This window comes from Theropithecus gelada, chromosome 15 (genome assembly GCF_003255815.1).
Source record: "Theropithecus gelada isolate Dixy chromosome 15, Tgel_1.0, whole genome shotgun sequence".
In the NCBI taxonomy this organism is placed as follows: Eukaryota; Metazoa; Chordata; class Mammalia; order Primates; family Cercopithecidae; genus Theropithecus; species Theropithecus gelada.
The window spans coordinates 661,482-675,585 of NC_037683.1; the positions used below are offsets into that span (position 1 = coordinate 661,482).

The 14,104-nt window shown below is 54.5% G+C and overlaps 2 protein-coding genes across 3 annotated transcripts in view; both read left to right on the forward strand.

Moving 5' to 3' along the window:
* DPH7 (diphthamide biosynthesis 7) overlaps positions 1 to 229 on the forward strand; it is a 28,922-nt gene extending 28,693 nt beyond the window's left edge. Inside the window, exon 9 of the mRNA XM_025360463.1 lies at positions 128 to 229. Within this exon, the coding sequence (XP_025216248.1) occupies positions 128 to 229 (102 nt within the window). The remainder of the gene's footprint in view (positions 1 to 127) is intronic.
* Positions 98 to 14,104, forward strand: part of PNPLA7 (patatin like phospholipase domain containing 7) — an 81,594-nt gene continuing 67,587 nt past the window's right edge. Inside the window, exons 1-8 of one of the 2 annotated variants that reach the window (XM_025360717.1) lie at positions 132 to 511; positions 2,746 to 2,820; positions 2,999 to 3,086; positions 3,482 to 3,561; positions 5,546 to 5,637; positions 5,785 to 5,925; positions 6,553 to 6,712; positions 8,638 to 8,718. In XM_025360717.1, the coding sequence (XP_025216502.1) occupies positions 482 to 511; positions 2,746 to 2,820; positions 2,999 to 3,086; positions 3,482 to 3,561; positions 5,546 to 5,637; positions 5,785 to 5,925; positions 6,553 to 6,712; positions 8,638 to 8,718 (747 nt within the window). In that variant the 5' untranslated portion in view covers positions 132 to 481. Of the gene's footprint in view, positions 512 to 2,745; positions 2,821 to 2,998; positions 3,087 to 3,481; positions 3,562 to 5,545; positions 5,638 to 5,784; positions 5,926 to 6,552; positions 6,713 to 8,637; positions 8,719 to 14,104 lie in introns of both variants that reach the window. The other variant, XM_025360718.1, reaches the window with a different exon arrangement.

A 14,104-nucleotide genomic window follows, 5' to 3' on the forward strand; every position in this document is an offset into this window, starting at 1 on the left:
CCCCCCGACCCCCCCCCCCCCGGCGCCCCCCCCCCACCCCGATCCACGCCCCCCCCTGCGGCACGCCCACAACCCGGATCCACGCCCCGCCAGCGTCACCTCTCCTCCAACCGTGCTTTTCCGGAAGGCAGCGCTGCCCCCACCCCCGTCGCGCTGGTCCTGGCTCCTCTTGACCTGCTTGGAGCCGCCCCATCTGGCTGCTGTTGTGGGTTCCAGGACAGCCACGTGAGGGCTGTTTACAGAGGGAAGGAAGTGGCTCCTAACAGACGACAGACGCTTCTCAAAAGACACCTGCTCTTCCTGTAGAACAGACTTTTTCAGCAGGATTTTCCTTTCAGTGAAACGTGATTTGACTTGAAAAGGAACCCAGGGAGAAGTCTGAGTCCACAGCTGTCCGGGTGTGAGCGTGAGCGGGTAGAGGTGTGCCCTTGTTTGCCTCAGGCTGTCTGATTTTCTCAGGCTGTTTTTTCTGTTTCTGTCCATGGAGGAAGAGAAAGATGACGGCCCAGAGGTATGTAACTCAGGGGGCCAGATCCCTGGACTTCCCAGTTGGGGGGCATTTCTGGACCCAGAGAAGGGTACTCTTGGCGTCTGCTCTGCCGCGCTCTTTGGCCCCGTGGCTTCTTGGTGTCTGAGGACTATGGGAGTGGTGGTTCTGGCCCCTCTCTGCCGCCTGTCACAGCTGCCAGCGCGTGTGAGACGCGTGAGTTCACAGCGAGGACAGCCAGTGGTGCCCCATGGGCATTTTTTCATGGAGTTGGGGGGGTACAGCCAGCGGTGGCCCATGGGCATTGCCTGAGGCCTTGTCTTTTCTTCCCCTAAAGGTCACAATTGCTACTTCCAGTTTTCCCTTAGGACTTTGCCTGATGATTTTGCTTAGAATCTTTTTCTTTCTTTTTTAATTTTTCCCCAAGACGAAGTCTTGCTCTGTCACACAGGCTGGAGTGCAATGGTGTGATCTTGGCTCACTGTGGCCTCCGCCTCCTGGGTTCAAGTGATTCTCCTGCCTCAGCCTCCCCAGTAGCTGGGACTACAGGCAAGCACCACCACACCCAGCTAATTTTTGTATTCTTAGTAGAGACCAGGTTTCACCATGCTGGCCAGGCTGGTCTTGAACTCTTGACCTCGTGATCTGCCTGCCTAGGCCTCCCAAAGTGCTGGGATTACAGCTATGGGCCACTGTGCCGGGCCCTAGAATCTTTTTCTTATTCAAACATCTGTAGCCACATCACAAAGGCCTTTTTTCCTAAACCAGAAAACTGGACCCATTAAAGCAACAGTGAAAAGCTAGAAAAGGCTGAGCTGCTCCACTGCAGGAGAGCGTGTGACCAGGTCATGGGCCATTGTGTGATAGGCCTTCCTTGGATAATCTGTCCCAGAAGCGGTTGCTGGGCTCAGAGGGACTCACTTCGCTTCCTTAAGTGAAGGACATGGTCGTAGGTGCTTCTGTGCACCCCACTGATTGAGAGTGAGCGTAGGGGTGCCCCTGTCCTGAAGCAGAAGCTCCCAGGGCTTGTATTTGCCTTCTGAACCAAGTTCAAAGGGCTCAGCTTTCTGGGCACATCCTCATTCAGTCTTGGTGCAGAATTGTGTCTTTGAAATGCGTTTGAGTGCTCTTCCAACTTCCCTGGATTTTCTTTTTTTCTTTTTCTTTTTTTTTTTTTTTTGAGACGGAGTCTCGCTCTGTCGCCCAGGCTGGAGTGCAGTGGCACAGTCTTGGCTCACTGCAAGCTCCGCCTCCCGGGTTCACGCCATTCTCCTGCCTCAGCCTCCCGAGTAGCTGGGACTACAGGTGCCCGCCACCACGCCCGGCTAATTTTTGAATTTTTAGTAGAGACGGGGTTTCACCGTGTTAGCCAGGATGGTCTTGATCTCCTGACTCGTGATCCGCCCGTCTCGGCCTCCCAAAGTGCTGGGATTGCAGGCGTGAGCCACCACGCCTGGCCCTTCCCTGGATTTTCTGGCATGGATGGGAGTCCTGCTTCTCTGTAGCAGGAGATGGGGGTGGGTGCTGCTTTAGGCCTCGGCTCTTGTGTGGAAACTTGCAGGCTGAACCAGTGGCCTCCCCTGCCCTATCCAGTTCCTGGCTGCCTGGGAGGAAGATGTGATGCCAGCAGGAATGGAGAGGGCTGCCTTGTCTGGCTGGTGTCTTCTTGTTTTCTCTTTCACTTCTTGGGGAGCCACCAGCGTCCTCTGCTGTCGCTCACTCAGCATCCTGTCCTTACCCTCTCTTCCCTCCCTCCCGCAGACCTGGACTTCTGAAGTCCGGCTGCTCCAGGAGATGGCAGCACACAGAGCCTTCTCGGCCTCCCTCTCGGCTGCCGCTGCCTCCTTGTCTGGCATGTGAACTGGTGTTAAATGTTCTCAGAATGCAGATGGCTCATAGGGGTTTCGAGCACTGCTCCTGCTGGGGCTGAGGGGACACTGAGAGGGGGCCTTGGCCTCCCCTGTCGCCGGGCCTGCTCCCTGAGACCTGCATCCCAGGGATCGTGTCACCAGCATGCAGGTGTGTGAGTCACGGCCCTGCCCCACTGTATCCCAGTGACCGAGGAAGCCAGATTGCTCTCTGAATGCTTCATAGCGGGGGGCTCAGAGGACCCCGGCACCCCGGGCGAGATCACTGCTTGCTGGGTCTCCGGGGCTGCTGACTTCTCTCCTAACTCTCAGCTCTCCTCTTGCTGCTCTGAGCAAGTCTGGGCTGGGAAGCCCGTCTATGCCCGCCTGACCCCATGCTCTCTGCTGCAGGCTGGCTTCTGCCTGGGCACCGCTCTGCACTCTTGGGGGCTGTGGTTCACGGAGGAAGGTTCACCGTCCACCATGGTAATCACCTCACGCTTCCCTGGGGCCAGACCTGGATGGGCCATGGCCTTTTTCACCTCTCCCTGCCCCCATCCGCTGGCTCATTCCTGCCAGCCTGTGGTTGGGGTGGGGGCAGGCTTAGGACTAGGGTTAGTTTTGTGGCCTTGCTGATGGGCACCATGTCCCCACTCTTGGCCAGCTGACAGGGATTGCGGTTGGAGCCCTCCTGGCCCTGGCCTTGGCTGGTGTTCTCCTTCTTTTCACGTTCAGAAGGCTTAGCCAATTTCGTGAGTATCTTGGTTCTGACTCTGGCCTGGGGGGTTGGGGGAAAGCGTGGGTGCCTTGGGATGTGTTTTGAGCCCCTGGGAGGGGTCCTCAAGTCCACGGTGGGTTTGGCTAGAATCCAGTGGCCCATCTGGGCTCAGGCTGAGCACGTCAGTTCCAGGAAGCCAAGTCTGTTCAGAGCCCTTTCTGTTCTCCTCTCCTGAGCAAGGCTTCAGTGGGAAGAAGGGAGAGCCCCCTTTGTTGGAGGCGAGCCTGTTACCCAGGCCCCCTTCCCTCGTGCTGTCTGAGTATGGCCAGGTACTGGCGGGGACGAGAGTACTGACTGTGCACACCTGCATGTCCAGGACCAGGCCTGTGCCACGGCTCTACCTCAGGCCGTGTCTTCATCCCCCTGCAGGACAAGCGCAGCCCACTCCTCAGTACCGGTTCCGAAAGAGAGACAAAGTGATGTTTTATGGCCGGAAGATCATGAGGAAGGTAGCTGGTGCTTGGGGCCCCAGGTTGCACACGGCTTCCCGGAGCAGGCCCCTGCGGGAGGGACCCCTCCTGCTGCGGGCTCCCCCAGTCCGGGCAGTGCTTGGCGTGTGCTGCCGTGTCCCCGGCTTCCCAGCTCTGCCACCAGGCTCAGAGTTTGGGGAACGTTATAAATCGTGCCGAATGGTGTCTGCTTCCTCCAGCTGAATCCAGCGTGTTTTACCCAGAAATAAACCCCCACCCTCTCAGGCCTCAGCTCCCCCTGGCCTGAAGGGGCAGCTCCAGGAATGGCTGTGGTGGACAGTGGCCAGAGGGGAGAGAAGGTCCTGTCTGCCCCAGAGTGGATGTTTATTTTAACAAGAAATGAGAGCAGAAAGCTGCTTTGTAAGAACATCGCTGGGGCCCGGTGGGTGCAGAAGGCCTCACGCTCTGCCAGAGGTTTCTGACTCTGGTGCTGAGCTTGGAGGTCTCTGCCAGGCTTTAGGGTGCTAGACTGAGGACAGAGTCCATCCCCTGGGATTGGAGGGGCTAAGTTCCCTGGTTACCGGCATGTGTGATCTAAGCTAAAAGCTGCGTGGCTCACTTTGAGTGGGTGGTTCCGGAACCTAGACACAGATCCCTGGGCCGGGGCTCAGGAATCCGAGTTCAACAAGCCCCGATCCGGAGAATAAGCACCCTTGGTTTAACCCTTCCTGGGCTTTGGCCAGTTGGGTTGTCAGTGGCCTCCCCTGGCCGCCTCCTTTCACTCCTGAAGGGCCCAGGAAGTGCTCAACAGACCACCCAGAAGCTTCACAGAAACCACACAGACTGATCCCTTTAAAGCAATCTTTGTTACCTTTCTCTGGTTGTACAGCTAATTCATGTTCTTCACGGAAAATTGAAACACTCGGCCAGGCGCGGTGGCTCACGCCTGTAATCCCAGCACGTTGGGAGGCTGAGGTGGGCCGATCATGAGGTCAGGAGTTTGAGACCAGCCTGGCCAACATGGTGAAACCCCGTCTCTACTGAAAATACAAAAATTAGCTGGGCGTGGTGGTGGGCGCCTGTAATCCCAGCTACTCGGGAGGCTGAGGCAGGAGAAACGTTTGAATCCGGGAGGCAGAGGCTGTGGTGAATTGAGATGGTGCCACTGCACTGCAGCCTGGGCAACAAGAGCGAAACTGCGTCTAAAAAAAAAAAAAAGAAAGAAAGAAAATTGAGAAACTCAAGAGGGGAGGGAGTGGGTGTCTGTGGCTCATCTGTTCTCATCAGCGTTAAGTGCTGTGAAAGGGCAGATGAGTTAGGGCTGCTGTACGCTGGGTCTGGAACAGGCTCAGGCGGCCGGGACAGGGCGCGGGGCGATCTGTTGAGTGTCGACCATCATCCAGTGGCCCCACAGAGGACAGGGAAGCGGAGGGCCTGGGAGGAAAGCCGCAAGGCCAACAGCTCTGGACCGAAGGGCAGCAGGCAGTGGTGCCCGAGTGAGGTGGCCCTGCCAGCATGCAGGGTGTGACCCAGGCCTCTGCTGTTCTGGGCAATCAAGCAGGCACTGCCTGAGAAAAGGGAAGAAGACTGTTCCAGATATGGGACAGAGTGGGCAGTGGCCCCAGGTCAGAGGGGAAGTGATGGGGGGAAGGTCGGTGGGGACAGTGGCAGATTTTTAAAGGGTTATAGGAAAGGGTTGTGTTGAACAGCACGAAAGCCAAGGATGGAGTGGCTGTCAGCCTTCGGGGCAGCGGGGCCGGCCAGCATGAAGCCCTGGAGCTCTGGAGGGTTGGCTGTTTGGGGACAGTGAGGATGATCCCAAGGATGTGTGGGGCTGTATCACTCACTGCCAACATCCCTCACAGGCCAGGCGGGGTGGGGAAATGGCACAGCCAGACCCCAGGAGCTGAAGCTGGGCCTGCGGGAGGCTCACAGGCAGGTTCTGAGGACTGACCCCCGTGACGAAGAGCCTGGACCTTGCGGCTTGCAGGGTCAGTGCCTGGTGTCTCCCTTGGCTCTGCAGGTGACCACGCTCCCCAACACCCTTGTGGAGAATGCCGCACTGCCCCGGCAGCGGGCCAGGAAGAGGACCAAGGTGCTGTCTTTGGCCAAGAGGTACTGAGTGTCCTTCAGACCACATCCTGCCTGGGGTAGCCCCCACGGTGCTGGCCTCGACCCTGGGCTGCCTGGCGTGTCGGCCGCTGACGCTGTGGGTTTTGAACCTGCCTGGTCTGCTCAAGGCTACTGTGTCTCTGCCTGTAGGATTCTGCGTTTCAAGAAGGAATACCCGGCCCTGCAGCCCAAGGAGCCCCCGCCCTCCCTGCTGGAGGCCGACCTCACGGAGTTTGACGTGAAGAATTCTCACCTACCATCGGAAGTTCTGTACATGCTGAAAAATGTTCGGTAAGAGCAGGGATGAGCCCCGAGGGCTGCTGCAGCTCCCGTCCTCCGGGCTTCTCACTGGGGACTGGCTCCAGCTTGGCTGTCTTGTGTTGGGGGATGGTTGGCAAAGCCCATCGTGGGGCTGCTGGTGTCTGTGCCCCGTGGCAGGGCCTCATGGTCTGCTGGCTCCTTCACCAGGTCTTTCTTGTTCTGTTGAACAATTTCCAGTATTTCATCTTCAGCAATGAACCCAGAGCAAGAGCGAGAACGGTGTGGTGGATCCAAAGTCTGGAGCCTGGGTTCTGCTCTGTGCTCCCGTCTTGCTGACTGGCCCCTGGACTGCACCCCTTCCACTCCCTGGCCCAGCTCACCATCCTGGAGGCCACCTTTGCCTTCCTCCCGTGTGTGTGTGGCTCAGGTTCACGGGTCAAGAAGTTCTCTGAGCTGATGGAAAACAGGCTCATGGGAATTTCAGAAGTTGACAGTTGTGTTCGGCAGTGATGCCGTGTGGTTTGTTGGTCAGCCGCGTGGACCCACAGCACAAGGCCTGGCGCCAGTGGGGTCGGTGGCCGTGAGCTCTCGAGACTCTGGCGGAGACCGTCCTCCTCCCCTGGAAGGCCGTCCCACAGCGCCCTCTGGCTCTTGCAGGGTCCTGGGCCACTTCGAGAAGCCGCTGTTCCTGGAGCTTTGCAAACACATCGTCTTTGTGCAGCTGCAGGAGGGGGAGCACGTCTTCCGGCCCGGGGCACCAGACCCCAGCATCTGTGTGGTGCAGGACGGGCGGCTGGAGGTCTGCATCCAGGACGCTGTGAGTCGCAGGGTGGCGGGGCACTCACCTCCACGTCTGTCTTCTCAGGTTCTTAAACGTTTCCCACTGAAAAGTGAGGCAAAATTTTTATTTTAATTTCTTTGGGGGAAAACTCACCATTTTTATTTTTATTACATTTTATTTAATTTCTTGAGACAGGGTCTCACTCTGTCACCCAGGCTGGAGTGCAGTGGTGCAATCTAAGCTCACTGAGGCCTCGATTTCCTGGGCTCAAGCGATGCTCATGCCTCAGCCTCTCGAGCAGCTGGGATTACAGTTGTGTGTCACCACGCCCGCCTCACTTTTAAAATTTTTTTGTAGAGATGGAGTCTCACTTGGTTGCCCGGGCTGGTCAGCAATTCCTGTGCTCAGATAACTCTCCCTTCTCGGCCTCTCAGAGCACTGGAATTGCAGGCATGAGGCCTGGGCCTGGCAGCTGTTTTAAATGTTTCTTCCAAGTCCTCGGAATACTCCCTTTGATTTTAGTACTAAGTCACTGTATTGATTTGCCATGATCAATTGAGACCTTGCTCTATTTTCAGGTTTCTAACAAAATTAAATTATTTTAATTGTAAGAAAATAATTAAGGCCAAGGTGGGAAGATCGCCTGAGCCCACAGGTTGGAGACCAGCTTGGACGACATAGTGAGACTCCATCTCTACAAAAAGTAAAAAATAATTATCCAGGCATGGTGGTAGCACCTGTGGTCCCAGCTACTTGGGGGCCGAGGTGGGAGGATCACTTGAGTCTGCGAGGTCGAGGCTGCGGTGAGCTGTGTTCATGCCACTGCACCGCAGCCTGGGCGACAGAGCGAGACCCTGTCTCAAAAAAAAAAAAAAAAAATTCAGGTATGAATCCATGTAGGACCTCAATACTTGTTTCCTGCCTCTGTTGAATTCTGCCCTTTGAATCGCTGCTCAGGGGTGGGAGCTGGGCCAGACCCTGCCGCGGCCTCTTCGGCGTGTGTGGCTCCCCCGCAGGGTGGCGTGGCTTTGTCTGTCCAGGCAGTTGCGACCCAGACTCCTCATTGCTTGTTCCCATTGAAAGCACACACTTAGCAAACCCTGGGCTTTGTGTGATCATCGCCCTGACCTGCAGAGCTCCTGCCAACTGTGGTCCCGGCAGTGGGCACTGACCCCATGCCAGCTTTGGCACTGCCTGTCGGGGCTTCTAGACCAAAAGTGCTGCTGGGCAAAGTGTTTGGTTCTCAGGTTTGTCGCTTCGTCTGTGGCTGGACTTGATGGGTTGTTAGGAGGGAAAGGGGCTTGGTTCCCCCATCTGGGGAAGCGGGAGCCAGTAGCTTCTGAGGATGGGGCCGCCCAGCTGGTGAAGCAGAGGCTTTTGTTGCCGCTCGTGCGGGGCCTCCTCAAGGACCAGAACCCGTGTCCCTCTGGCCTTTGGACTAGATGGGAGGGGCTCATGGAGGGGACTGGGGCCAGATTTGGGCAACTTCATAAAGAATTTTCCTGGGTCAAGCTGAGATGAAGTGCTTACATTGTTAAATCACCAAAAGAATGTGGTTTCTTTTCTTTTTTTTTTTTACCTAATGGAAAATTATATCAAAGTTCTGGAATTTAGGCTGGTACTAACTGAATCGGTCCTCGGAGCCCTTATAGTTAGTTCAGCAAACAAACAGGCTCTGCGAGCTTTTGCCTCAGTCCCCACCCTGAAGACGAGTCGTGAGATGGAGAGGTGGGTCTCCTCCTTCGTCTCCGTTTTCCTTGCTGCTGCTTCCTGCATGTTGTACCCCTGAGGCCAGCGGGTCTGTCTCGTCCCCTGCCCTCCATCCGAGGCACTTGCTGCTGTCATGGCGCCTCAGAGGTGCAGGCCCGTGGCCCCACTGCGCTGGGCTGGGCTGAGCCTCTGCCAGGCCCCGCAGTCACGGCCCGGGACCTGACGGCGCCCACTCTGCTCTCCAATCGCAGGACGGCACCGAGGTGGTGGTGAAAGAGGTTCTGGCGGGAGACAGCGTCCACAGCCTGCTCAGCATCCTGGACATCATCACCGTGAGTGCCCCGCTGCCTGGCCCTCAGAGTGCCCCTGGGTCGGCCCTGGAGGCCTGGTTTTACTGTCTTGCCTGGGCAGCCGGCAGTGGTTAAAGGCCAGTTCTCTACAGTGACGTGAGGGGAGCGGGGTTTGGTCCAGGAAGGAGGGAGGAAGGAGGAGGGAGCTTCATTCTGGCCACAGTGCATTGAAGAATAGCCGGGCATGTGGTTAAGAGTTTTGGTTGTCTCTTAAATGACTGTTTTTGAACTGGGCAATACATGCATGTGGTTCAGCCTTCAAAAAGCACAAAGCGTCATACAGAGAAGGTGTTTTCTCCTCTCCTCAGGCCCAAGGCCCTCCCGGGGGACCTGCCGCCCCTGTTTCCTGCAGGTCCTGCTGGGCTCTTCCCTGCTGGCGCCATCTTTCTATGACTCCCAGTCTTTTGCTTTTCGTTGTTGCAGTGAATGGTCTCCTGTGCCCATCGTTTCCGATACTGGAGCCTGATATGCGGGATAAATCCTTAGGGTGGACTTGCTGGGTCCCAGGGGATGCACACTCGTAATTTTGAAAGGTGCTGCTGGGCCGAGCATGGTGGCTCACGCCTGTAATCCCAGCACTTTGGGAGGCCGAGGTAGGTGGATCACGAGGTCAAGAGATTGAGACCAGCAAGGCCAACATGGTGAAACCCCATCTCTACTAAAAATATAAAAATTAACTGGGTATAGGGGCGGGCGCCAGTAATCCCAGCTACTCGGGAGGCTGAGGCAGGAGAATCACATGAACCCAGGAGGTAGAGGTTGCAGTGAGCCAAGATCAGGCCACTGCGCTCCAGTCTGAGCAACAAGAGTGAAACTCTGTCTCAAAAATAAATAAATAAATAATAAATAAATAAATAAAAATCATGTATCATGTTGTCTCATGATTTTTAACTTTTTATTATGGGACAGTTCAAAAATGTGCAAAAATAGTAAAATCACCCCATGTGCCCAACATTCACTAGGATGATTATTTTTTCGGCAGGGTCTCGCTCTGTCGCATGATCTTTGCTCATTGCAACCTCCGCCTCCAGGGCTCAAGCGATTCTCTCACCTCAGCTTCCAAAGCAGCTGAGACTGCAGGCGTGCACCACCACACCTGGCTAATTTTGTATGTTTTTGTAGAGATAGAGATGAGGTTTTGCCATGTTGGCCAGGCTGATCTTGAACTCCTGGGCTCAAGGGATCTGCCTACCTCAGCCTCCCAAAATGCTGGGATTACTGGCCTGAGCCATCGTGCCAAGTCATTAACTAGAAGTTTTTTTTTGTTTGTTTTTGTTTTTGTTTTTGTTTTTTGAGAGGGAATCTCGCTCTGTCGCTCAGGCTGGAGTGCAGTGGCACCATCTTGGCTCTCTGCAGCCACCATCTCCCAGGTTCAAGTGATTCTCCTGCCTCAGCCTCCTGAGTACCTGGGATTACAGGAATGTGCCATCACACCTGGCTAATTTTTGTATTTTTAGTAGAGACGGGGTTTCACCATGTTGGCCAGGCTGGTCTCTAACCCCGGACCTCAAGTGATCCGCCCGCCTCAGCCTCCCAGAATGCTGGGATTCCAGGCCTGAGCCACCGCGCCTGGCCTATTAACTGGAATTTAATATCTGTTTAGTCTTTTTTTCTTTGAGTAAAACCTACATGCAGTGAAACAAATCTTTAGTGTCCATTAGCTGAATTTTGCTAAATGCCTATCAACTCAAAAGAGGTGTCTGATTTTAATCTTACTCTTTTGAGTTATACCTTTTGCATTCATTGTTAGCTGTGTATCGAGGTAACTTCTACCTCAGTTTCTCTAGCTTTCGTTAGAAGAGTTTTCCAGAGCTCATCAGAACCCTGGCTCGGATGCATTCAGGCAGAACCAACCGCTAGGTCCTTGCATGAAACCTCGCACTGGAGCCTGGGTGGTGTCCTCTGATCTCATCCTACGTTCCTTTGCTCAGAAAGGATGTAACAAGCTCCAGCCAGACATTGGGGTGTCCAGGATGCTCACTGTGCTCCCCAGCAGATGGGCACAGGCGGGCATTGAGCTGTTTGGGGCCTGGGGTGGAGGCATGGATGGGACCTCGGCATCTCGTTGTGCTCCCTGGGACCTGTGTATCTTCGTGAGACGCGTGGCCTGTGCTGGGGAGGCCGCCGGCCTGGGGAGGGAGAGGACACCCACTTCCTTGGAGCTGCCATTAGAAGGCCGGTGCTCATCTTTGAGGGAGCGCCCAACATGGCTTGGGCAGAGTGGGGTCCCGGCCACCAGACCCACCTCTGTGTGCCTCTTTGGAGCCTCTGGTTAGTGTGTCTCTGGAGCTATGGTGGGCTTCTCAGGGACTCCTGGATGTGTAAGGGGCACCTGTGGGCCTGAGAAAAGCTGGGAAAGGACTAGAGAAGCGTTGGTCTATGTGGATGTAAACCTGTTCGGCACGGGGCATCAGTATGCGTCCTACCTTGGATGATTCGTTTCTCTTTAAGCAAAAAGTAGCTTCACTGGGGTAGAGGCTTTCTCCGTTATTTCTTGTTCTTTCTGATCTTGATCTTGTTGTGATATTCCAGTTGGGCCTCACTTATCACAGCACAGCGATGCCTGTGGCAGGAGAGGGAAGCTGTGTGCTGAGACGGGCCCGGTTCCTCTCGGCCACTGCGACCTGTCTCATCCGCATTGGTGTCACAGCCCCTCTCCCTTAGGGGCGGGAATGGGTCTTCCCTGAGTGTAGTAGGAGTAAAAAATGGGGGGTGGTTGGCTGAGCACGGTGGCTCACGCCTGTAATCCCAGCACTTTGAGAGGCCAAGGCGGGAGGGTCACAAGGTCAGGAGACCAAGACCATCCTGGCCAACATGGTGAAACCCGTCCCTACTAAAAATACAAAAATTAGCTGGGCATGGTGGTGGGCGCCTGTAGTCCCAGCTACTCGGGAGGCTGAGGCAGGAGAATCCCTTGAACCAGGGAGTTGGAGGTTGCAGTGAGCTGAGATCGCGCCATTGCACTCCAGCCTGGCGACAGAGTGAGACTCCGACTCCGTCTCCAAAAAAAAAAAAAAAAAAAAAAGAGTGATATCTGAGAGAGAGAATTCTGTATTGTGATCGGTTGATCATCTGGCGTGACATCGTTTTTGTCTCATCAAACTTTTGTGTTTGTCATTTTAACAAAATTTAAATTCTTGCAAAATAACACGGACAGATTCTAAAAACATACTTAAACTTTTATCAACAGTGGCCATCTGTCCCCGCACACTGAAAACGCTTCGGTTCCTTCTGAGCAGCTTTTCTTGCTGTTTCCTAACCCATCCGTTCTAGACACGCTGACTTCCTGTCGTGGGAGATGACGTGTGGCTGCGCGGATGGCCCCCATGCCTCACGCTACGCTCGCAGCTGCGCCGCTCATGGGCAGCCGTTTCGACTTCATGGATGCTATTCACAGCTGAGCTGTGTAGTGTACTACAGTTACATTTCCTTTCTCGCCACTTTCTGTTTTCCTGGAGTGAACAGTTGTGTGATTTCTGGCTGCTTGGTGATTTTTCTGTGCACCCGTTACGGACTCACACCCTGAACCAGCGGCTCCATGAACGCTGCTTTGCTCTGGGAAAAGCACCTCCCAGGAGCCCCCATCCTCCTGCCCAGTCGGACCCTCCCCAGGCCTGCTGTCCAGCCGCCATCCCGGGGCCACCCACCCTTCCTTCCCCCGCACAGGGCTCTTGCTGCTGCTTTCTCGGCCGGCGTGTTTGGTGGAGCAAATCCTCCGTTCGCTTCCTGAAACAGGGTGCCAGGGAGGTGTATGTTTTGAAACCTTAGAAATCTAGAATTGTCTTTATTCTACACCGCCTTTGTGTTTTTGTTGTACTTTTTCTTTCTTTTCTTTTTTTTTTTTAAGACGGAGTCTCGCTCTGTCGCCCAGGCTAGAGTGCAGTGGCGGGATCTCAGCTCAATACAAGCTCCGCCTCCCCGGTTCACGCCATTCTCTTGCCTCAGCCTCCCGAGTAGCTGGGACTACAGGCGCCCGCCACAGCACCTGGCTAATTTTTTGTATTTTTAGTAGAGATGGGGTTTCACCGTGTTAGCCAGGATGGTCTCGATCTCCTGACCTCGTGATCCGCCCTCCTCGGCCTCCCAAAGTGGTGGGATTACAGGCGTGAGCCACTGCACCTGGCCCTTTTGTTATACTTTCTAGAAGATTTTTCAACTTTATTTTCCAAATCTTCCATTCAATTTTTAATTTCTGTCATATTTTTCATTTCAAGAGGTTTTTTTTCTGTGAATTTTTTTTTTTTTTTTTTTTTTTTTTTGAGACGGGGTCTTGCCTTGTCGCCCAGGCTGGAGTGCAATGGCGTGATCTCAGCTTACTGCACCTCCTGCCTCCTGGGTTCAAACGATTCTCCTGCCTCAGCCTCCCAAGTAGCTGGGATTACAGGCATGCGCCACCACACCCAGCTAATTTTTGTATTTTTAGTAGGGACAGGGTTTCACCATGTTGGCCAGGCTGGTCTCAAACTCCTGACCTCGTGATCCGCCCGCCTCAGCCTCCCAAAGTGCTGGGATTACAGGCGTGAGCCACTGCGCCTGGCCCTGAATGTTCTTTTTAAAAAATTATCTTGTTCTTACTTCCTAGATAAAGTAAGATGAGTATTCTTTTGCTCCTGAGTTGTTTCTGACCTGAGTTTCTCTTCTCTGTTTATTTTGGTTTCTGTCTTTCCAATCAGGGACTCTTCTGCCTCCAGCAGTCGCTTTATGTGTGAGTGAAGTCCTTATTGAACGCAGGTGTACAGACCCACATAGCTGCATCTCTCAGAAATAACGTGGAGCCCAGGAGGCAACACAAAGCACACACTGTGTAATTTCACTCACCTGAGGCTCAGCCGCCGGCTGCACTGACACTTGAGGACAGAGGCTGGCCGGCCAGCTTTCTCTGTAAAAGGCCAGAGCATAAATATTTCAGCTTTATGGGCCACGTGGTCTCTCTTGCAGCTACTCAATGTGGCCATCTAGTGTTCCAAAAAAAACTTCCTTTACAAAACCCTGCGGCTGGGCTGGAGGGACTTGGCCCTGGTGTTTGGCCCTGCTGGGGTAAAAGGTCTCATTAGTGGTTGCCTGTTAGAGGTTTAGGCTGGGTATTGACTCAGGGAGGCGTAAGGTAATCTGGATTCCTGGAAACGTTCTGTCTTGACTTCGGTGGGAGTTACATGGGTTAACTACAAAACAAAAAGAGCGTGATCCACCTGAAAGCTGCGTATAGGCCGTGTGTGCATGGGGTCGGGGTTCACTAATGGGGGACGCTCCCTGCAGGAGGACTGAGAAGGACACTGGCTCTTTCTTTTTTTTTTTTTTTTTTTTTTTGAGACGGGGTCTCACCTTGTCGCCCAGGCTGGAGTGCAATGGCGTGATCTCAGCTTACTGC